Source organism: Vulpes vulpes, chromosome 6, assembly GCF_048418805.1.
Source record: "Vulpes vulpes isolate BD-2025 chromosome 6, VulVul3, whole genome shotgun sequence".
Lineage (NCBI taxonomy): Eukaryota > Metazoa > Chordata > Mammalia > Carnivora > Canidae > Vulpes > Vulpes vulpes.
Window position 1 is genome coordinate 99,669,257 of NC_132785.1, and position 23,612 is coordinate 99,692,868.

A 23,612-nucleotide genomic window follows, 5' to 3' on the forward strand; every position below is an offset into this window, starting at 1 on the left:
AGGACTGCAGTGATGGACAGAGCAAAAATGAAGGGAAAAATGAAGACAAGTTATCTAGTAGATGCCAGAAGTTCTACCTACAGTCTCTCTCCCAGTACTTACACCTGTGAGGCAGGTCTCAGCACCACTTTCATGGATTCAGGGAAGTGAGGGTTAGGAAGATTGAGCAGCTTGCTCAGCCACACATCCAGAGAGGAAGCAGATCTGTTTGGTCCCAAACTCTGTGTTCTTCCTACAAAATCCTGCTGCAGATACTTACTGCTCCAGAGGAAAGCACTTACCCAATGCAGTTCTCGCTTTAAAGGAGACAAGATGAGGCAGAGAAAACCTGAAGGGGCCAGAGGAGGGGCTTGGGGCCATACAAGACCTATCACCGGATGCCTCAGGCACTCAGATAGTGGGGAGAGCCAGCCACTTTCACAGCAAAGAACTGTATGGAACTCCCCCAGTGTCTGCTGTCTGGGCACTTGTCCTCTGGAAGAGGGGTGGGGCGGATTGTGCACCATCAGCTTGGGAAGACAGTTCATAAGACAGTTGTTTACAAGAGAAGAAAAAGAGATAGTTTTGTTGGGTTGAAAGAAGCCGGAGGAAAAAAAAAAAAAAGAAAGAAAAGAAAGAAGCCGGAGAAATGAAGAGATGGCAACTTAGGGTGAGCAGAGATAAGTGCCTCCAGAGAAGGCAGGCAGGAGCAGCTGGGGTGGAGGGCTTTCGCAGGAGAGGGCATGAGGGGCCAAAGTGGCTCAACAAGGGACCCCAGGGGACAGCCATCTGAGATGACAACTGGGACACCAGGGAAGATGATGGGGCGGGGGCGGGGGGGACCAGGTGAAGTGAGAGGAGTGTGCAAGGTCTCAGACCAGGATGGGGAGACCTGGTTCACTGCCATCACAGGCGGGAGGACAGTGGGGCTTCCTTGGGAGCAGTCTTCACTCTTCCTGCCACCAATGTGGGCTCTTCCAATCCCTGCCCTGGAGAAGCTGGTGGCTGCTTCATCCTGTGGTGACTCTGAGCCAGCCGCTCAGAAAGGCTAAAAAGAGTTAGATGTCTCCTCCCCCATCGAGATCCGACCCCCAGTGCTTAAGTTGGCAGCTTCAAACCCCATTTATGAGATGCCTCCAATGTTAATTGGGTTCCGTTCTGAGTCTGTATTTGGGATGCTCTGAAACACAGCTGGGGAGAAAGAATTCAGGGGCAGCCTTTGGAGCCAGGAAGGCAGGGCCAGGAAGGTCAGCACGGAGGGCTGAGCACATCCAGCAGTGGACAGGGGTCCAGAAGTTGCCTGGTGCATCAGGGTGCAGTGCCAGGCTGCAGGCAGAGCCCCGCTCCCCAACGCTGATTCAGGCATCCTGGGGAGACAGGGCCACACCCAGGTGTAGGGGAAAACCTGAGTCCTTCCCAGGCCCCTTCTGCTCATTATGAACAAATATGATTCGCATCCGTTGAAAAATGCCTGAAGCAGCAGCTCTGTCGGGCCTCATGGGGCGGGGAGAAAGGACGGGGAAAGCTTGCTTGGGCAAGAAGCAACACAGCTGCTCCACACACACCCACATCCCGTCCGTCGGACCGCGGAGCCCCGCCTCTGGTCGCCACGTAAAGCTTCAGGCTGCCTACCAGGGAGGCTGCCAAGGGGGGACAGCAGCTGGAGCCAGCCAGGCACCGGCTGAAAGGTATTCTGGCCGCGACCCAGTGCCTGCTGGGTGCCTGGGCCATGTCCCTCACATTTATAAGCGCCGGTGACTTCCCTGAAGCCACAGCAACTTCTGAGACTGAGGGAAAGGAAGGCACCTAGGCGGCTCACTCTCCACCTTCTTCCCTACTGAGATGCCCAGTCCTCTCTGGGGCAGCCAGCTGCAGGCAGTCTTGGAAGGTCCCGGGGAAGAGTGACATCTGCGGGCTGTACTTGGGTAGGAGTTTCCTCCGACCCCCTGATGAAGGTGGGCCTGATAATGAATACCACCCAGCAGCTGCTTTCTGGAGGAGCCTCACATCCCCAAGGCAGGCAGGGCAGGACTACCCATAGCGGCAACCCTGAAGACTGACTCTTGCCACGGCCCCTAGAACACCAGTCCTTTCCAGGGATTTCACTCCCATTGACCCAGCTGCCTCCTGTTGGGAGAGCTCCTTAGTGGGCCCCAATTCCCATCCCAAAGCCAAGAAACAGATGCAGTGCACAGAAGACATCCCAGCACTGTTGGCCAGGGACCCTGATGCCTGGGGTGACTTGGATCCTCTGCAATACCACTTTTCCTCTGTGAAAGCAGTCACAACATCTCACCACAGATGTTACACCAGGGATTCTGGGCCTGGAAGGTGAGAATGCTTAAGGACACCCCCAACCCCTGAAGGGAGTATTAGGGTGCCACTGGACCAGGCACTAAAGAAGAAGAGGAATGGCTCAGCCAGCATCCAGGCCCCCATCCAGTGCCCGGGGCCCAACCATCTTCAGGGGACAGACCCTGGCAGGAGCCAAGGCCCAACCCTGCTGGTCTTCCCCAAACAAGGACAAAGGCAAACACCTCAGCCCTTTACCTCTTCTTTCCCATCTCCAGTCTCACACCAACTAGTACCTGACAAGCGAACAGGCTCCTTAAAACTAAGGATGAGACCAGAGGAAAGCAGGGGAAAGCTGCCTCTCCCAGCCTCTCCCTTTATTTAGGTACATTGTTGACATACAGGAATGTTCTGGACTTTCTGTAATCCCTAAAAGGGGGCTTTATAAGGGTGAGGAACCCCAGGAGGATTAGGTGGTTTGTTTAAAATCATGCAGGAAGCTTCCAGCAGAATTAAGGACTAGAACCCAACGTCCTGACTTCCACTCCAGAAGTTTTGGCTTTTGTGATATCTTGTTTTTTCTGCTTGGCCTCTCACATACTTACATACTTACCTGTGTGAATAGATTGTTTTTTTGTGGTGGTTGTTGTTTTTGTTTTTTACCAGAACATGCTCTAATGTGGGAAGGTGTGAGGAAGGCAATGCGTTGGACAGTGATGTGCTTGAGGAAGAGTCTGCCATGGCAGGGCACTGCAGTCCCTGTGTGACACGCACACCGGGGAGGACGGGGCTGGGGCTGGCAAGCTGGCCACCCCGTGGTGTGCAGCAGCCTAGGCAGGGGTTCCGGTGCCCGGTACACTCCCATCTGTTGCCCCAAGCAGGAAGCCAGCATGCACTAGTGATGGGTTTCACATAAAGCAACATCACATGGACCCACTCTACAGGGCACCCACACCAGAGCACACACACGGGACAGCAGGAGAGCCACCATGACCCAGGCCAGGCCAGAGAGGGGGCAAAGCACACTGCCAGCCCTTCCTGGGAGAGGCCTGCGGTTTCTGTAAAGTGTCCCAGCCTGCACGGGACCCATTTTCCTCTCTTCTCACATCAAAGACCAATTGGATATCATGCCCTCCCTTGGAGTTTTGCAGATCTTCAAAAACCCAACAAAGGGCTCAGAAAGGAGAAGTAGCAGAAAAATTTGTTTCCATGAGGCCTCAGGCCTGGTATTCACTTGATTTGCCATCCAGTTTCTTCCCATACCAAACACAGGCACTTTCCCATCTGGCAGAGTGGCTGGCTCTCTGGGAAGGGGCTCAAATGTAGGCTCATTTCCTCCTTCCAGAGATAAACTCAGGTGCAAGCACGTTTTATTCCCCCAAACCCAGTGACATTCAGGTGCTGGATGGAGGCAGCTCTGATGCACACATAATTACATTAGCACAGACGTACACGACACAAATCACAGAGTTGCTCAGGTGGTCACAAAAGAGCCTGCAGCCCCAGGACACCACTGCATGGAGACACACAGGGATGAACAGCCCAAGCACAGGCGGTGCAGGACAGTCCCAGCCCCAGCGTCCACAGTTCGTGCAGCCCCCAGAGTTCTCCTTCCAGTAGGGGCGGTCTCTGGGGAAAAGGGGCCTGGGACGAAGTCCACCAGAGACCCCACATGCGATGATGGGAGCTTCAGAGGGCACTTGTGGGAGGGAGGGACCCTCCACCGGGAGCCCAGGAGTGCCCTCTGCTGGACACGGAGGCCGGTGCAGCTCAGAAAGGGAGGACTGGCCAGGCTGGAGGCAGGGTGTGTGTGTGTGTGTGTGTGTGTGTGTGTGTGTGTGTGTGTGTGTGTGTGTGAAGTGTGAGTAGGGCTGAAATACAGAGCTGACCAGGATTCTGCATGGGATATATTCATGATTGTTCTGGGGTGTTTGGTGTATGGGAAATCTCCATTTAGAGTATCCATCTCCCTAAAGGTGCAGGCAAACTGGGTCAGGCAGTTGGACAGGTTGGGTACGTGCACTGGTGAGCCATGCAAGGCACGGGCTGAAGTGTTGTCTTCTTCTAAGCTGCTCTCCAGGGCCTTTCTCCCAGACCGGGGTTACAGCCTCTTGGGCTCCCTGCACAGACACCCTGGGTCTTCTCAGTGAATGGACCTATTCCTTCCTGAAGCCATGTGCACCAAGCGTTTGGGAGCTGTTCTGTCTTGGATCTTCCCAACACTTCCATCGGCCAGGACTCAGATGCACACCTTCTTTTCTACAAACTGGGGGGACTAGCCTGGTGACCCAGAAGCCCTGGGGCTTTCCTTCACTGCTGCAGGGCTCCTTGAGGCCTAATCCTGCTTCAGAACTAGCTCCACATCCAAGCTCACCAGCCCACAGGTGTCAGGCCAGGGAGCAGCAAGGGGAGGGGGATCTCTGAGTAGGAGGGAGGGATCTGCTAGAGGGCTGGTTGTCCCCACTTCACTGGCTGGGGCAGGCGAGATGGTCTATTTGTGAGAGTGTGTGTGTGTATGTGTGTGTGTGGGGGGGCATGCTGTATTAAGGATGGAATGAGAGGGAAAATGGGAGAATGGTATATAAAAATAAATCTTCCCTGGATAAACTGTTTCTCCTAATGTCGATGGTGATGTATCTGTACAATAAAATTTATTAGACTAGGTAAAATCAAACTAGTTAAGAGTCATGCCAGTGGGCCGGCATGTCAGTTTCCTCTGGGGTGAAGGAAGGAGTGGGGAATTATTCTAGAAATTAAGGAAACCTAAATAAAAAGAATCCTGATCTGAAGGAAGAGTCTGGAAGAGTTGGTGGTGCGTGCCTGTCCTCGGGTTCTGCCCTGGCTGAGCCTAGTAGGGATGAGTGGATTCTGGCAGCAAGGACTCCAAGGAACCAGACCAAAAGGACAGGAAACTGACCGGGGACGTCCTCTCGGTGGTTGTGCGATGTGGACCTCGGGGAGCCTCCCCTGCTGTCTCGCCTTCTTCCTCTTGAGGCCTAAGGAAGACGCAGCCTCTCTTTAGAAACCACCTCGCTGAGGCCACTGCCTCCCCTCAAGGCCCAGCTCCCCACTCTCCCCTCCCCAAACACATGCCAACTATCTCCCAGTCTGGGCTCCCAGAGCAGGGGCGGGGGGTGACGGGGGGGGGGGGGGGGGGGGCGTGTTGTTTCTGCACTAGGTCTTCAGGCCGCAGGTGGATTTGGGGGAAACAAAAGCTCCTCTCTGCCTCTAGGCTGCACACTCCAGATTTCTCTGGCCCAGGTGTGACAGGTCACATGCGCATCATTAAAACATCAGGGGGCCTGTTTCTGATTAAAGTATCCTCCTTCCCCTTCCCACCCATCCTCCTCCGCAAGGGTTCCTGCCAAATCCACCACCTGGCCCTCCCTACACTTACCCGCTCTCCTCCTCGGGTCTCTCTGGGGTCTGGCGTTCTTTTAGCTCCAGCTGGGGGAAGAAAAGGCCCAGGGTATCAGAGTAGCCACCGAGAAGAGCCTGCTTGCTGTCAGACCAGCCTTCCCTAAAGCTGGCTCCCAACACACCTGGTGTTTGTTCTTTTAGAAATTACTCCTTTATGTCTTTTGTATTTAGAAGTACTTCCCACGTCTCCGGTTTCCTTCCCACTCTGCTGCTGGCTAAGCCTTTTACACTGACTGTGGCTGCCTAACGACTTGAGATACCCCCCAGGGCGTGGCTGTGGGGCCGTGGTGGTCCGTTCCCTGCTCACCGTAGTGGGCTTCTCCAGGGCAGCGAAGCGCTCTGCCCAGCTGGCTGTGGATTTCTCAAAAGCCTCATGCCTCCTGATCAGCTTCTCCACACTATCCACCGTGTGTCCAAAGTCCCGGCTGGCCAGGTAGGGCTCCTGGGCAATCAACCACGCTTCGGCCACGGACGCGTCCCTCGAGAACTGGCACACTTCCAGTACTGTCATGGAGAGCAAGCCACAGACCCGCCGCGGGGCCCAAGGGCCGGTTAGTACGCAGCACTGGGGCCGCCAGTGGCCAAGGAGCGGGTGGTCAGGCAGGAGGCCTTCACAGGTGTCCCCGAACCACCTGGACACCCTGCTCAGCGGTGACCACTCCCTCCCACACCATGTGGGGCGGACGGGGGGGCTTCCTCTTCTCTATCCACAGTTATATTTGAAAAACACATTAGTTAGAACAAATACTAGTTTGAAAACAAAACATAACTTAGATGTCTCCTTTTGAGGAGCAGGCTTTTGTCCTGAACGCTCTCTGACCAGCCCTTGGCTATCTCACACAATCGTGTCCAAGCAACCTTGGAGCCATCAAGGCTCGTGTGTAGCTCCTGAGTGGTAGGATTTTCCACCTCTCCTGAGTCTCCAGCTGCAGAGGACAGAGCTCTGACATGCCTCAGATCAAACATGTGGGAGGCTCTAGAGCCTTAACCTGACCCCTACCCAGGCTACAGGGATACTGGCCTGGTACGAGTGGCAGTGTCCTCCCAGTAAAGGCTGAGTCACTAAGGCTCTGCCTGGACCCAGGTGGAGCAGAGGGCAAGCAAAGAGAGGGCATGCTGGCCAGTTAGGGGCGGGCTTCCAGCAGCGGGCCTATGTGGGTCTGTTGTGTGGACCCCTGAGGCGTGTGGCCCCAGAACCTTGTTGATGAGTGGTGCTCTGGGGGCTCCTCTCTCTAGGCAATCAAAATCACCTGCCCCCACCTCAGCAGGACCCTTTCCTGCCACCCCCAAGTTCTGGGTTTCCAGTGCACTCACACATGCGGAGCTGTTCCTGACGAGCCTCCCACTTCTCATTCATCTCCTTTCTCCTGGATAGCACCTGCTTCAGTTTCTCGCTAATCTGTGGGAAGGGAGAGAGAACAATTCAGGCTTTCCCTTGTCTGAGGTGGTGTGCAAATGGGTCCTGCAAAGGAGTCTGGGTTTGGTCACATGGACCTCACTTCAAGTCTTGGCCCTGCCACTTGCCAGCTGTGCAACTTTGGGCAAGTGACTTAACCTCTCTGAGGCCCGAGTGCCTCTCCTAGGAAATGGATGTTGCCAACGCCAAAGCACGCACACATGTGGGTGGTTAGGTGTGTGATGAGCCTGCTCTCCCCTACTAAGCTGCCAACCTTGGGTAGGTTTGGTGGGGCTCTAATCCCTGGGCCTGCACACAACCCCGATGCTCTGTGAGTGAAAGTCTCCCTCCGGGAAACCATGGCCCACGGCTCCCTCCCAGGAAGCTCTCTGGCCTGGCAAGAGTACAGGCTTATCTTTACCCCGCTGTCCTCTCACCTCCTCCGAGGCCTGGTGCTGCCTCTGCAGCAGGGACTCCCCTAGCTCCAGGCAGGCGCTGAAGTTTTTGCTCCGAGTGTCGATCTCTGCCTTGATGCCCTGGTGATACTTCATGAGCAGTTCCACTGAAGAGACATCCCTGGGAGGTGGGGTGGGGTCAAGGGGTCGGGGAGGGAGTTTGGGGAAGAAGGAAACTCTGGGTGACTCCGGCCTGCCTGATGCCAAGTCTTGCCCAACAGGGCTGCCCCCCACCTGCCTGGGAATCTGACCCCACTTCCTCCTCTCTCTGGGAAGCCAGGGAGTCCTCTGCTAATCCAGCCCCAGCAGGAACACTGGTGCCCTAGTATCTTCTGTTGGTCAGTTGGCAGGGGATGGGCTGGGGGTCTGGGGACCCCAAAAGAAGCCGGGGAATATTATTTGACGATAAAAAGAAGTGAAGTCCTGACACTCACTACAACATGGATGAACCTTAAAAGGATTGCACTAAGTGAAAGGAGCCAGTCACAAAAGACCACACACTGTATGATTCCCTTCCTGTGACGAGTCTAGGACAGGCAAATCTGGAGAGACAGGAGGCAGATTTGTGGCTGCCAGGGGCTGGGGAGAGGAGGGAACTGGTGGGCAATGACTGTGAAGGGGTAGAGGGCTACCTTCTGGAGTGATGAAAGTCTTTTAAACTTAGATTGTGGTGAGGGCTGTACATGGTGATCATGCAAAAACCCCTGAGTGGGACATGCTAAGTGGCTGAATGGTATGTAATGTGAATTGCATTCTGAATAAAGATGTAAAATGTCAAGTCTTGGGATGCCTAGGTGGCTCAGTGGTTGAGTGTCTGCCTTCGGCTCAGGGCATGATCCCAGGGTCCTGGAATCAAGTCCCATATTGGGCTCCCCGCAGGGAGCCTGCTTCTTCCTCTGCCTCTCTTTGTGTCTCTCGTGAATAAACTTAAAAAAATATATATAGTCTTGGCCGTTGGGACAGGCACTTGAGGGCAGAGGGACATAGATGGGCCAGCGACCTCTGCCAATAAGACAGTCCGTGGAGAGCCGCTCCCTGCATTCTCACTGCCATGAGCCTGCCCCTACCCATCATGGACAACAAGCTCCTTCCTAAGCTCGGGGGTATGGCCTCCACACCCCAGCACTGGGGGAAGAGTGCACAGTCCTGGACCTGCCTAGCTACAGATGTGTGAAGCACTTGTTTTCACTGACAGCTGTGGTCATTGCCCTGCTGTCATCAGGTCTGAATGGCAGAGGTCTTTCTTGCCACTCTTAGGGCTCCCTTCATTCTGAAATGGTTGGTCCCTCCAGTAGATGCCGAGCTGCCCAGTTTCTGCCTGGACCAGCCCCAGATGCCCCCACAGTCCAAGACTACCCCTCCAAGGAGGAGTCCTCGGGCAATACCCTGGTCTGCCAGCCTCTGGGACAAACCAGCTGAGGAGTGGGGCTGCCTTGAGGATGTCCCCCCTTACCTGGGCTTCTCCTGGGTCTCAATCTGCCGGATGATGTTCTCCATCCAGGAGAGGAGGTCTCGGACCATGCTGAAGAAGCGGAATTTGTCTGCTGTGTCTACCAGCTGGGTGCGGCGGCCAGCACAGGCATCGAGCAGTGCTTGCCACGCGGCAGTCACCTCCTGCTCCTTGTTCAGGATGGCTTCTGCTTTCTCCCCGGCGTATGCCGTCTGCAGGCGGGTGGCCACATCCTGGAACTGCTGTACCTGTGGTTGGGCAAAACTGGACATTGTTCCCCAGAAAGACATGTCTCTGGCCTCTGATGGGCAAGGGGTCTGTCTCCTTCAGGTCTTCCTTCCCAGGGCTCTTCTGGAAGGCAAGATCTTCAGCCTCCCACCAATGCTGGGGGACAAGGCTCCCTGGTTTGGCCTCTGTGGACCCAAGCCATCCTTTGGGTTTTGATGAGGATATGGGAGTGAAAGGGACTCTCTGCCCTGTGATCTCCCCAAGAATACTGTAATAAGAGTACCTATGGGCCAGGCATGTTTCATAGGCACCCTATGAAAGAGGTACTATTGTGATCCCTGTTTTTGACATGAGGACACTGAGGCACAGGGAGCCAGAGTGAGTGGCCTGAGTCATTCACACTAGGAGAGGGGTGCAGATTGGAGTCCCTGCTCTTAACTATTCTGTCTGCTGTCTGTTCAAGGAAGGGGCTATACCAATGAAGCCTCATTCCTGAGATTTCAGTGGCCTGTGCCCACCTCAGGGGCTGTGGCACCCGCAAAGCACAAGAGCCGCATGGCAGGCCCCATCTCCAGCTGGAAGACAAATTTCTAGGTTTTCTTCTGAGTGAACCAGGGCAGGACCCACCTTGGTGTCCTACCCCTAAACCCCACTGGGTGGGTGTGGGCTCCACAGCTAGCCTGTCTCTCCTGAGGCCTCTGGAAGGCTGCCAAGGCCCTGGCAGCAGGGGCCCCTTGCCCTCACCCTTTCCATCATGCTAAGTCCTATGGAGCCCAATGGACCTGCAGAGGTACCTCAGGGGCACCCCAGTGATGGAGGGAGAGGGTCTAAGCAGATCCTGGGGTCCCTCTAGCTCCCAAGTAGAAAGACTGAACACCCTGGTAGCTGACAGCATGGAGTCTGCGGCCAGGATGCCAGGATCTGAATCCCAGCACCACTGTTTATTAACACATTCTGGGGAACTTGTTTACTCTCTGTGCATTGCTCTCCTCATCTGTAAAATGCCAATACTGCTAGTACCTACCTTGGAGGGTGGCTATGGGAAGTCCGTGACTACATGTATCGCTGACAGCAGTACTTGGTGCTAGAAAAGCACCATACATGTGCTCACTCGTCACACTGTTGCACCACCAGAGAAAGAATCTTTTAAGGCATTTTCCGCTTTGGGTTTTTTTGAGGATTCAGTTTGAAGAACTACTTCAAGCTAAAAAATGAGTGAAGGCCACAGCCCCCAGCCTTTTGGCCCTGAGCTGTTGCTTTTCTACAGAGGTGAGATCTCCTGGTGTCCATTCTTGGGGGTTCACCTCTAGAAGCCAGAAGAGGCCTTGATAGCCCGGGGTCCCCAGGAAGAGGTGGATGGCAGGTCCTTGGAGCCTGCAGGTGGGCAGCAAGGGGCAAAAGTTACCTGCAAGCCCAGCAGTTGGAGCTCTCGCTCAAAGGCGGTGTGCACCCGGTGGAAAGACTCTGCAGTGCTGGCGTCCAGCCCCACGTCCTCAGGCAGCTCACGGTGCTTCTCATCGATGAGGCCCAGGATCTCCGTGCCCGTGTAGAAGTAGCGGTGCAGGTCATAAGAGGCGGCCAGCAGCTGCATGCGCGTGTCAATGAGCTCCAGCAGGTCCGCCCACATTTCGTTCAGCCCATCCTTCCACTCGGCGATGGTGGCAGCTTCACTGTGGCCTGCGTCGATGAGCTGCTCAATGATGAGGTTCACGTTGTCCACCCGTTCCTGCCCAATCGCCCCAGTCTCCCGGGCAAAGTCCCGGAACTTGTCTCGGAGCAGCTGGATGTGGGATAAACAGAAATGTGGTTATTAAGGCCCCAGGGCCTTGTCATGACCCCAGCTGCAGACTTTCCCAAAGTGGCAACCAGGGCAGCCTAAGCTCACACTGGCGTGTCTTCATCTCTATGCAGGAGTGTGTATGTGTGTGTGCGTGTGTGTGTGCGTGTGTATGTGCGCGCACGCGTGTGTGTGTGTGTGTGTGTGTGTGTCTGGGATGACTGCTCCTGTGTCTAGGGCTTCAAAGAAGACAGGGAAAGCAGTTACTGTGAGTACTCACAGTAACATGGTCAAAGTCCTGCCCCATTTCAGGGGAAGAGGCCACCAGCTCCTTTTCTGCAATCCACTGCTCCAAGTCATCTGCCTCCCTCTTCAGCTGGAACAGGTGGTACATGTTCTCCAGCTTCCGCCTGCGTTCTTCCGCCACATCCCTCAGCCCAGCATAATGTTTATCCACTTGCCCCTGAAGTCGGATTATCTGCTCCCTGGAATTCCAAACGAGAAAGCACTCAGAGATAAAGGCAGAGAGCCCTGAGCAGCCAGCTCAGAGGAGCCGATCTACAACTCCCCAGCCCCATGGCAGGGATAGATGGGGAGGCCAAGTGAGGAGAAAGGACAGCAGCTTTTCCCAGGAAGTGCTGGCAAGGAAAGGAGCCATCCCTGAGGCCAGAACACCTCAGGGGAGGTCCAAAAATGTGTTCTGGCTGGACACCATGCCTCCTACCCCTGTCCCTCACTCTGGGAGGCTCAGAGATACAAAAAGGGAGTCCCTCATTGTTCCCCCAAGGAGGCTGATGACGCAGCAGCCCGGATGGGGCCTGTAGGGCCAGGGGCACAATCCTTGGGGTGGCTGCTGAAGCCCCACAGCTGTGGATGCCCTGCAGACAGCTGAGGACAGGGCCGGGCCTGGGGAGTGCAGCCTGAAGTGTCTGGCCCAGTGGGCTCCCATCTGTGCATAACTGGCTAGACAGGTGGGGTTTTCTATCTTCACACCTATATAATGATTTTTCTGAGACACAGTGAGATCCTGAAGTACCTTCTGGACCATAAAGGGAAGAGCAAAGTTACTCTGGAGTATCTCTTGGCATAATCTAACTCTTCAGGAGATTGGAGCTCTTGATTCACCAAGAGAGTATAGTTTTCTACCCCATTTTCTGATCTTTTTGCAAACTAGGTCTTGGTTGGCCTTGTTTGAAGTTACTCATGCAAAACCAAGGCGTGAGGGCAGCCCCGGGTGGCTCAGCGGTTTATCGCCGCCTTCAGCCCAGGGCCTGATCCTGGAGACCCGGGACAGAGTCCCATGTCGGGCTCCCTGCATGGAGCCTGCTTCTCCCTCTGCCTGTGTCTCTGCCTTTCTCTCTCTCTGTGTCTCTCATGAATAAATAAAATCTTACAAAAAAAAAAAAAAAAAAAAAAGAAAAGAAAAGAAAAGAAAGAAAGAAAGAAAGAGAGAAAACTTAAAAAAAAAAAAAAAGAAAAGAAAAGAAACAAGGCATGAAATGGAATTGGACCAACCAGCCTTCCAGAAAGCAGTTGTCTCAAACCCAGTCATCCCAGAACCTGTTGCTGTTTTCCCACTGGGATCTGAGAGGATCCCGCTTGGTGGGGCCCCCGGCCCGATGCCCGTGACCCAGCCAAATCACTCCAGGCGGCACACGCACCCCTCAGGGTGGCCTGCAGACAGCAGGCTCTGGGCCCTGCCAGCCAGCTGCTTGATGTTCCTTCCGTACTCCTCCAACGTGTGCTGCTGCCTCAAATGCCGCTTCAGCATCACAATGGCACCCTCTTCATCCTAGGAGGCATGACTATCAGGGCACCTGCTCCTGGAGGTGCCTGAGACAGGGGTGAGGGGTGGGGTGCAGCCAGGCTCGTGGGACCCTCACAAGAGAACTGTGCATGATTCCTTCCTGATACTTATTTCCCAGCAATACCCTACCTTCCTCTTGATTCTTTTCTGCTACCCATCCTCCCAGGCCCAGCTCTGATCTTCTGGCTCCATAAAGACCTCCTTAGAGACACCTCACCTCATCTCTCCCTCCCTCCCATGGCAATCCATCAGTACAGAATCCGTGGCATGAAAAAGGTGAGGAAATCTTGGGTTAGATCCTATCTAAGTTGGCAAACGGGGCACCCGGCTGCAGGGCGTTTATTGCGGCAGGTGTCCTCACACACCTGGACTGCCCACTGACTGCCCAGCCCCAGCTCTTCCTCTTGGCCTTGGCTCCCAGCCTGGCACCCCCGGCCCGGGCCAACCTTGGGAATCTCGTCGGAGATGATGTAGAGCTCTTGCTCACTGATCCAGGCCTCGGCCTCGCCTGCGTCTAGGTAGTACTGCTGTGCCTCGCTGGCATCCCGCAGGCGCTGTAGCCGCCCGGCCGCCGCCTCCCGCAGTGTGTCCCACAAGCCCTGCAGGTGCCCCAGGTGCTCCTCGATGTCCTGGCAGTCGATTTCTGCCGCCTCCACCAGCTGCTGCCCTCTCTGCAGCACGTCCTCCACCCGCGGTGTGTGGCCCAGGATCTCGTTCTGGAGCGTCTGTGGCCAGAGGGGAAGGGCTCGGAGGTGAGGCCTCCCCACCATGTAGGGGGCCAGGCCTGCAGCAGGTCACCCAGGGCCACCTCTGGCACCTTGGCAGCCTCCCACTCAGGGAAGCTAATGCAGAGCAGGTGGTGGCCATAAAAACTGCCCCTGACCATGTGCCAGGCACAGCACTAGGCACGCCACAGTATTCTCCGTCTGCCACCCTGCAGCCTTCTAGGATGAGTGTGGAGCGGTTAAGTAACTTGTGGGCAGTGAGTGACAGTGCTGGCATTTGAAATTGGCTCTCTCTGCTCCCTATTCTTCCTGCGTCTCAGCACAGCCTGCTTCTTAGCTGTACGTGTTGGAGAAAGGAAAACAATGTTTAAATGGCCTTTGACATCTTATTTTAGCATCCCTGGCTCCATGTGAGACAAGAGTTGACCATTACTCCTTGTCCAGATTTTAGGATTTTGGCTCTCCGTCCCATTTCTATTTCTCAAATCTTTTGTGAACCTTGTATTATTACCTACTTAAACATGTGTCACCAAAATGGCATTTTCCACTCTCTCGGGTGACTAGATCACCTTTTTCTTCCATGGGCCATTACCCATGTGTGACTCACTTTCTGGGTCTGAGCCTAGTTGCTTCTTGCATGTGGGCTCTCGGCTCCTTACACTTAATCTCCTCCCTTTCTACAATTTCCCCATGGCCTTTAAAACCATCTGGAGGGTGGGGGCAAGAGCAGTACACAAGAGCAGTACAGTGACTGTCAGCATTTAAAATACACAGAACCGGTCATATCCACAAGTCACCTAACTTGCTGAAATGTCTTTTTACCTTTATATTCGGAATCTCAATCCTGACACTGTTGCGTAGTCTGTGCAATTGAACTCAAACAACCATGGCGTCAGCTCTGTGTGCCTCTTTCTTTCCCTGGGATCTTACCACCTCTGCTAGGGATCCTAAAAGGTTTTTATCTCTTTTAAAGCAATTCCTCTCTAGGCTTCTGTGCAGTGTGCTTCCTTTATGACATATTCTTCCTACTTCATGTGTCCCACACACAGTTATGCAGTTATTTCCTAAGTCCTGGGCCTCATTCTCAACAAGGGACAAGATCAACAAGACCCCTGCCTTCATAAAGCTTACACTGTTGGAGAGGGAGCAGATGGCAAGCATGTAAATTAGTGAATAAATGTGGATACTGGGTGCTATGAGAAAAATACCCCAACGAGATCGAGAATGTCTGCCGAGGTGTGCTGGTGGTTCCTTGAGCTGGGGAAGTCAGAAAGGGGCTCTCTGAGGAGATGGCATTGAGTGAGGCATGAGTGGTGAGGAAGAGGTAACCACACAAAGATTTGGGGGAGGAGTGTTGCCAGCAAGAGGGAAGAGCAAGTGTAAAGTCCCTGGGGTGGAGCAAGGCAAGACTATCTACAGGCCAGAGAGAGGGCCAGGAAAGCTAGAATACTATGACGGAGGGTCAAAGTGATGAGAAGTGAGCTTTAGAGGAAGACAGGAGCCAGATCAGGTGGGACAGAGGTTCTCAACCCTGGTTGCATGTTGAATAATATGGGAAAACATACATAGGGCCCTATCCTCAGGGGTCTTAAGTAATTGATCTGAGGTAAGAACTGAGCATTTATAGGTTTAAAAGTTCCCCCAATTAGGGAATTAGGTGATTCTAATGCACAGCTGGAGTTGAGAACCATTCATGTGGTACCATGCAGGATTTGTTCTAGTTGCAATGGATAACCTTTAGAGTAGTGGTTCTCAAAGTGGGATCCCAGACCAACAGCATCAGAGTCACCTAGGATCTTGATAGATATGCAAATTATCAGGCTCTACTCCCAAAGTCTGATTTAGTAGACCTGAGATGGAGCCTTGTCAACTGTGTTTTAACAAGCCCTCTGGGTGAGCCTGGTGCATACTGAAGTTCGAGAACCACCACAGTAAAGGGAATGATAAAATGAGACTTAAGCTGTAGCCAGTCTAGCCTAGAGTTATCTTTACTAGGCCAGCCATGCTCTCCCAAGAGACTATCTTCCCCTTCTCGGTGAGGGAAATCCCATCCATATTTGTCTTGCCCTTTTCCTGAAATAGCAATCTTCATCCAGGATAGTTGAGAGTCTTTTAGGCAATGACACTGAGGCCAGACAGAATCAAAGTCTTGGGGGTTGGAAGGACAGATGTTGGCTCATTTTACAGTTGAGGAACCTGAGGCCCCAAGTATACTGTTTTCTACCTTTAACTGGAGGTTGTGGTGTGAATTGAACACCTACCCATTACCTTCTAGCCCAAGACCCTGCCTGTGCCCACTGGAGCCTTTGTGACTAGGTCATATCAACTGGAAGCAAAGGGTTCGAGGGAGCTTTTCAGACACCTCTTCAAATGTAAATCAGATCCTCGCACAGTTTCTGGGCGCTGTGAGCAGATGTCAGATGCTGTTATTTTGAGGAAGTACTGTCTGCCCTGACCTTTCTTCCCCAAGGAGCTCAATATTGACTGGCATTCTGGGACACACTGCTTTTCTCTGGGATATGTTCCCAGGCTCTCGTTGCTCTCAGCTGTGGCTGCCCCCACTTCCTGACCCAGAAGGTAGATCAGGCAGGAGGAGTGACTTTCAACTCAAGAGCAGGGTCTGTGGCCAGCCCCTGGCTGGACACAGAGGCACCATAAGTCCATACAACTGGCCTTCGTAGAAGATATAAGAGGATATTCATAGTCCCGATACAGGAGGAAGTATAGTATCTGCTCATTTCTGGTTTGATCAGGACCACAGAAATTACCCATTAGGCTTAAGAAAGAGCAGAACAGCAAATGGTATTACTCCAATGGCTCAGGGACCGAGTTTAGTGGCTTCCTAATGGGGTTTGAGCCCCATGAGTATCCTCATGTGGCAAAAGAAATGGAACCTACTTGCCCTGAGGATACCTAACAGGCCAGGCTCAGTCCTGGAAGAGGGGCAAATCAGTACTGGGAAAGAAACCAGGAGCTCTGGGCTTCCTTTCCAGGAGGCCATGGGATACAGAAGTTATAAAGAACATTAAATCCCAGGCTAGGGCCTCTGGGTCCTGTACTCACTCATCTATGCTCTGATGGTTCTGAATGGCTCTAAACCCAAAGCATCTGGACAATCCCTTACCAGCACTGGCCCTGCCATGTACTTCCCAGAATTCTCTCTGCCGTCACCTAAGCTGCTCTTTTTATGCATCTGGGGGCCCTATAGCTACCAACAAGAACAATAATTGGCTGTTGCTGGCCTTCTACAGGTCAGGGCTGGGCTGGGCATTCTGCCCTGGGCAGGGCATGGGCAGGGCATGGGCAGGGCAGGGACAGGTGGGGGTACTTACCAAGTGAAGAAGGACTCACCTGATTCTTCTTCATTAACAGCTGCACGGTTTGTAGATTTGTGCCATAGTTGGCTGACTGGGCCAGAGGCAGCCTCTCTTCCACCCAGAGCTGTAGAAATCAGAAGGCAGGGATAGCTGATGACAATCATGGCCACCCTTTCCCTGAGCATTCACCACCCTGGGTCAGATAGAGCTCTCTCCTGCTGTGTCTCCCTGGTTCTTCCCAAGGCCCCATCAGGGTTTTGTCCCCATTTTACAGATGGGGACACTTAGACATTTTGAACTGAGGTTCCAAGTAACTTGCTTCTGGTCATACAGGGGGAAGGTAACATAGCTGGATCCTGAACCCAAAGTCTCTCTATCCCAAAGTCCATGACCAAGTTATCATTCAAAAAGCACTGGCTTAAAAACAACAACAACAACAACTGGTTTTTCTTTCATATTTAACGTAATCATCACAATGGCTCTGAGGTCACAAGGTGAGAGGACCAGACATCTGCTAAGAATTGCCCTGGGAGGCAGCCAGTTATCCCGATGGCAGCTGCCAGCTCAGCCTCTGGGAGTGAGGTCTGCGGCCAACTCACGGTCTCATCCTCTAAGTCCCTGCTGATCTGCAGCTTGGCTCGGGATGACTCCAGCTGCTTCTTCCTCCTCTCCAGGGGCTCCAGGAGGTCCAGGAACCGCTTCTCGATGCTCATGTCTGTGTCTCCCGCCTCCTCTCCCAGCGAGGGCACCTGGGCAAACAGCTCCCCCAGCTCCTCCTTCCGCACATTCACTTGGTCTTCCACACGCTGGAACACAAGGGAACAGTGTCGGTAACAGCTTTGGCACCTGGGCAGCCCAGGTCCTCTTCATCATCTGTATCCTATCCATCCTTAAAGACCCAGTCTCCCCCAGGAAGTCTCCCTGGATGCCCCCACTCATCTTTCCTAATCCACAAGTGCCTATCCTATACTTCTCGTGCATGTTTTTTTTTTTTTTTTAATTTAAATCCCAGGATCCCTGTGTTAGCCACTGCAAAGGAGCAGAAGATGGGTTTTGAACCAGGAGACATTTTGGCTCAAGCCCAGCTAAGAGGAACAGAAGGAGTAATTACTTTCATGTTTCAGATTTGTTCCCCAACATCTCCTATTCCAACATTCCCAGTCTACAACCCACTCACGTGCCTTCAGCTTAGCCAACATCCGGTTGACACTGGTCAGGTCCTTGCCCGGGTCATCAGACCGCAGCTGGTCCTCCATAGCACTGATCCACTTGCTGAGGTCTGCATGGGTCTGTGAGCGCAGGTAGGAGCTCCTGGCAGCTGAGAGGTGCTGGGCCCTCTCCTGTGTGGCGGCCTGAAGCTCATCCCAGAGCCGGTGCAAGTCTTCCAGCCTCTGGGACACCCGGGCTGCATACTGGGCCTTCTCTTCCATCAGCTGCTTTCCTTCCTGTGTGGAGAAGCAGGAAGGCTCATCATCTGAGGCTGGGCAGTCTTGGAACAGCCCTGCTCCATGTGGCTGCCAGGGGTTAACTGAGGGGAGATTGGGGAGTCAAAGAATCTGCCTAGAACTCAGGTGAGGCTCAACTGAAAGACTGCACCCCCAGAGTTATTTGCAGAAGGTGTGACAGGGAGGGGTGTGTCTGGGGCAAAGGACTCAGAGAGACTGGAGTATGGGGAGTTGTTGCAGACCAGGATCAAGTGATGCTAAATTATTTTTTAATAAAAAAAAAAAGATTTAAGATCCATCCAGGTACAACTAACATGGAAAGGACTCTACCCTTTCAGTTGTCTTCTCAGAGGCTGTGCAGTAGCTTTTGGTGATATCTTTTAGTTACTGGGTTTGTCCTATCCAGTTTTCACCTGCATAAATGTACCCTTTTGGGTGGGTACAGTAGGATATGACTTGGGCCTAGAAATATATGTTGCTAATAACAATATTTCCTGGATGCCCAATAAATGCCAAGTACTATTCTAAGTGCTTTAATGTTCACTATTCCCTTGGGTACGTACTGTTATATCCTCATTTTTCAGATGAAGAAACTGAGGCAAAGGGAGATTGAAGAGTCAAACAGTCTGGCTCAGAGCCTGCATCTTCAAACACTATGGATACTGCCTCATGTGGACCCGATGCCTACTTCTTCCTGGACAGCCACAGCAGGGAAGAGCAAAGGGAATTGATTCCCAGATCTAACACCAGCTACATTTTGACTTGGGCCCTTGAACAAGCCTGTTATAAGGGGGACCCTTGGTTTCCTGTCTATGAGGGGTGGGGAATGACCACTCCCTGATGGTTTTGCCCATCCAAATGATGAAGGCCAATGGTCCCCTGGATCACTCTGCTCATCTCACATATTCCTCACCCTTGATCAGGACAGTGCTGGGGCCCTGATGAGGATGATAGAAGGCAAACAGTGATAACTGGTGTCCTGGAACTAGATGCTGAGGCACTAACTCAGTACCTCAGTGTCCTGGACTGTCTCCAGACTCAGGTGACCCAGAGGAGGCACCGATTCCAGCCAGGCCTAACAATACTGGATGTATCAGGAACTCAGAAGGGTTGACTACTATTCAGAGAAGTTTTTCACTTCCAGGTTCTATACTGTCCAGCAAGCTTCAGATGGTGTCTATGCCCTGTGTGAATCCCCATTCAGGTAAGCATATCTGAGCAGAGAGCCCGCACCACTTACCACTTGCTTTACTTACTGCATCAATGCTATCTAGCCACCCTTCGTGGGAAGCCAGGTCTGCCATAAAAGCCTGGTGTTTTGCCCACTTGTTTTGCAGGTTTCTCGCGTCATCATAGGAGACATCCTGAGATGTTAGCAGCTTGTCATTGATCCAGAGAGTGAGCTGTGGACAGAAAGAGGGAGTTTGAGTGCATCTCTTTGGCCAGGGGCTCAGGCAGGACCTGCTGCCCATCTCGGCTGCAGAAAAAGGCCAAGGAGGGGAAGTATGAATACAGCAGAGTACTACTTTCCAAAACTCTAGGTCCCGAACTCCTGGACAGTGACTTAACCTGTGTTGTCTCAGAGCTAAAATACGAGCACCTGAGTGTCTTCCCTAGTAGAGCGTATGCAGTGTGACACAAGGGTATTTATGCTTCTCCCCATATTTCCAGGACCTAGGACAGGGCCTGGCCTACTGTAGGAATTCAGTGATTGTTTACTGAATGGATAGATAAATCCACCCTTTGGCAGTAGGATGAGAAATAATTAATAAACAGAGAGAAAATGTTATCTGAGGAAGAAGCTAAGGGGCAGATCCTATAATTAACAATGAGGGAAGAACTGTGATGAGCATCCAGCGTTTCCAAGATATCCTGGCAACATCCCAAGCCTGGTTGGTGCCAAGGGCAGAGGTGGATGAGAACAAAGTTGTTTGGGCCGAGAGGAAAGGGGTATGAGGATGGGAGAGAGAAGCCAGAGAAAGCACCATTCCACACAGAAGTACCGCTCATGAAGAGACTCAGGAGTGCAGGTTAAAAATCTTCCTTGCACAGCTCATCCTAGGCTGAGCAAGAACCTTCTCAGCCAGCTCTTCAACCAGGAGGCTTGTTGAAAACACTCCTCTACTTTTTAAGACTCTGATTCCTCTGGGCCTGAGTGGGGCAGGACTTTACATTTAACAAGGGCCAAGACTGGATCCATAATTTACAAAATGGAAATGCTCAAAATTATTAAGAATTTCAAGATGGCAACCACAGAGCATTAAACCAAGCATGGTGCCCTTCTGAGCACAGGCCCTATATGAATGCACAGGTGGAATGCCCTTGAAGCCAGCCTTGACCAGGGTCCAAGGTGACTTTAATATAGAGAGCCCTTAGGCCACTCTTTGAGCAACCCTGCCCTAGACTAGGCAAATTAAAATTTGTAGATTTTGGGGAAAAATTAGAGAATCAAAAATTCTAGAGGATGACCTAAGCTATCAAATACCCAGAGTTCCCCTCATGAAATTCCAGACTCCCAACTTAGAAAGGATCCCTATGGACTTTCTTCTTCTTCCTTTTTTTTTTTTTTTTCAGTTTATTTATTTATTTATTTTAGTAATCTCTACACCCAACTTGAGGCTCAAACCCATGACCCCAAGATCAAGAGCTACATGCTCCTCTGACTGAGCCAGCCAGGTGCCTCCCCTTTCTACCTCCCATGGACTTTCTACCTCTAGGGCACTTTGCTCCTAGAAGGGAATCTCCTGCAAAGTGGTCTGCCTTCCTAGAGTCTCACCTCCTGGCAGTTCTGGAGGAAGTTCTGGAGCTCCAAGTTGTCTTTTAGAATGACCGAAGCCTCTGAAGCCTTCTCTTTGTTTTTCCTGTGCCTAGAAGGGAAGCCGGAAACCATAGTCACAACAGTGCTAAGCTTGGGGACCTTGCATAACACCACCAGCCCTACCTGGCTCTGGCCCCATGACCCTGGGGGTGGAGAGTACCTGTCCTCAATCAGCTGCACCTTTTCCAGGATCTTGTCTGAGTAGAGGTTTTCATCAGCTACCAGCTTGTTTCCAGAGTCCACAGGACTCAAGACCTTATCTTCGTTGTTCTCCATAGACACCAAGAAATCCTCAAACTTCCGGATTCCAGCTTCTGCAGCCTCTAGGGAGTCTGGGGGCTCCACGTGAGCCAGAGTATATTCCTGTTGAAGCAAGTTTCCAGACAAGGCATGAAGACAAGTTGAGAAGGCATTGAGAAAAAAAAAAAAAAGAGAGAGAAGGCAGTGAGGGCACTTGCCAAGCAGAAGCACCATGTGCAGCCATCTAGGCTACAGTACAGAATGAATGGCCCCCTGGGGTTGTGCAAGGAAGAGGCACTTTAGGCCTTGTACCCCCACTCTCACCCCAGGGGCACCCAATGTACACTGTGCCTAAAGCCACATGGAAGGGTAACTACTCAGGAAAATTCATATCTCCAGCCTGTAACTGATCCAAGAACAAGGCATAGTTTAGGAAATAGGACTGGAAAAGGCACATGATAAGGAACAGAGAGGATTTTCCCCCAACTAGTGCTGGAGAGATTCCCCAAAATGTAGAATTTGAGGATGCAGAGAAAGGGGAGCCCTCTTATACTACTGGTGGGAATGCAAACTGGTGCAGCCACTCTGGAGAACACTTTAACAGTTCCTCAAAAAGTCAAAATTATAGCCAGCATTTGTACTACTAGGTATTTACCCAAAGGATACAAAAATACAGATGTGAAGGGGGACATGCACCCCAATGTTTATAGTAGCATTATCAACAATAGCCAAACTATGGAGAGAGCCCAAGTGTCCATTGATTAATGAATGGATAAAGATGATGTGGTGTATATGCACAATGGGATATTACTCAGCCATCAAAAAGAATGAAATCTAGCCATTTGCAATAATGTGGATGGAGCTAGAGGGTATTATGCTAAGTCAGATAAGTCAGTCAGAAAAAGACAAATACTATATGACCTTACTCATATGTAGAATTTTTAAGGAGGAAAACAAATGAACGTACAGGAAAGGGGAAAAGAAAAAAAAAGGAGAAACCAGCCATAAGAGACTCTTAATGATAGAGAACAAACTGAGGGCCAATGGAAGGAGGTGGGTGGGGGATGGGCTAGATGGGGGATGGGGATTATGGAGGGCACTTGTGATGAGCCACTGGGAGTTGTATGTAAGTGATGAATCACTGAATTCTATTCCAGAAACTAATATTGTGCTGTATGTTAACTAAAATTTAAATTAAAAGAATAAGTAGAATTTAGTCTCCGAGGACATTCATAGGATCACCAGTGCTGTTACCCTAAGAGATAACCTCCCTCCTAACCCTGAATGCCTCTCCCTACCTGATTGCTGAGGATGGCCTCAGCTTGCTTGGCATCTCTCTGGAACTCCTGGAAGCCGAGGCACTGGGCGAGGGAGTGGTTGCGGCTCTCCCACATCCGGCACAGGGCATCCCAGCCAGAATCCAGGCCTTCTAGCCTCTGGCCCAGGAGCAGGTACTCTGGGTCCGTCTGATCACGGATCACATTCTCCCCAGATGCCTTGACCTGCTGGTAGTCCCCTCGGTGCCCGTCAATCTCATCTTTGATGGCCACGTGCTGCTGTAGAAGCTGCTCGGCCTCTGGGAGGGACTCAGGCATGTCCTCGGAAGCCACAGCCTTCTGGGCCATGGACAGCCAGGTCTGGAAGTTATCCAGATGCTGCAGGAAGGCCTGTAGTTGGCTGGCTTCACCCAGTGAGGCTTCCTGTTCCTTCAGGGCTTCCTGCAGTTCCTGCCACAGCTTCTCCACACATGCCTGCCTCTGGCCAATGTCCTCTTTCTGCTCAGGGTGTGATGCCATCAGCTGCTGTGACTCACGCTCCAGGGCACCCACACGGGTTTCGATGGCAGCCACATCGCGCTCCAGCCCCGACAGCTTCCGTTGGATGGAAATGATGCCCGTCAGGTCCTGGCCCAGGTCCTTTATGGACTGTACCACTTGCATCTTGTCTTCAATCCACTTGCTAGTCTCTTCACAGTCCACGCAATAGTTACGCACCCGGAGGGCTGAGTTCACTGCCCCCCGCCGGTCTGATACTATGGTCTGGAATGCTTGCCACCTGCCAAGGAGGACACAGACACTCTCTTTCTTAACACTTTCCACGGGGCATCCCTACCTAGACTCCCGCCAGAGGCTCTCCCCATAGATCCTGCACACTGAAAATCATCTACCCAACAAATTGTGATGAGTAAAATTCACTTATTCAATTTTACCCAAGATGATATAAACTGCCAGTCAAATCTTTCCATTAGCAGAGATGTGATTTC

General features: G+C 52.3%; 1 protein-coding gene across 3 annotated transcripts in view; it reads right to left on the bottom strand.

Annotated features, from left to right (window-relative positions):
- SPTB (spectrin beta, erythrocytic) overlaps window positions 1-23,612 on the bottom strand; it is a 123,750-nt gene that overhangs the window by 10,091 nt on the left and 90,047 nt on the right. For all 3 annotated transcript variants that reach the window (XM_072762603.1, XM_072762601.1, XM_072762602.1), the window contains 17 exons: window positions 22,648-23,404; window positions 21,270-21,472; window positions 21,068-21,158; window positions 19,548-19,694; window positions 18,028-18,291; window positions 17,446-17,652; window positions 16,881-16,970; window positions 13,251-13,529; window positions 12,659-12,789; window positions 11,278-11,482; window positions 10,626-11,000; window positions 8,996-9,240; window positions 7,525-7,663; window positions 7,006-7,090; window positions 5,999-6,195; window positions 5,669-5,718; window positions 5,189-5,267 (listed from right to left, as the gene is read on the bottom strand). In XM_072762603.1, the coding sequence (XP_072618704.1) occupies window positions 5,189-5,267; window positions 5,669-5,718; window positions 5,999-6,195; window positions 7,006-7,090; window positions 7,525-7,663; window positions 8,996-9,240; window positions 10,626-11,000; window positions 11,278-11,482; window positions 12,659-12,789; window positions 13,251-13,529; window positions 16,881-16,970; window positions 17,446-17,652; window positions 18,028-18,291; window positions 19,548-19,694; window positions 21,068-21,158; window positions 21,270-21,472; window positions 22,648-23,404 (3,544 nt within the window). The remainder of the gene's footprint in view (window positions 1-5,188; window positions 5,268-5,668; window positions 5,719-5,998; window positions 6,196-7,005; window positions 7,091-7,524; window positions 7,664-8,995; window positions 9,241-10,625; window positions 11,001-11,277; window positions 11,483-12,658; window positions 12,790-13,250; window positions 13,530-16,880; window positions 16,971-17,445; window positions 17,653-18,027; window positions 18,292-19,547; window positions 19,695-21,067; window positions 21,159-21,269; window positions 21,473-22,647; window positions 23,405-23,612) is intronic.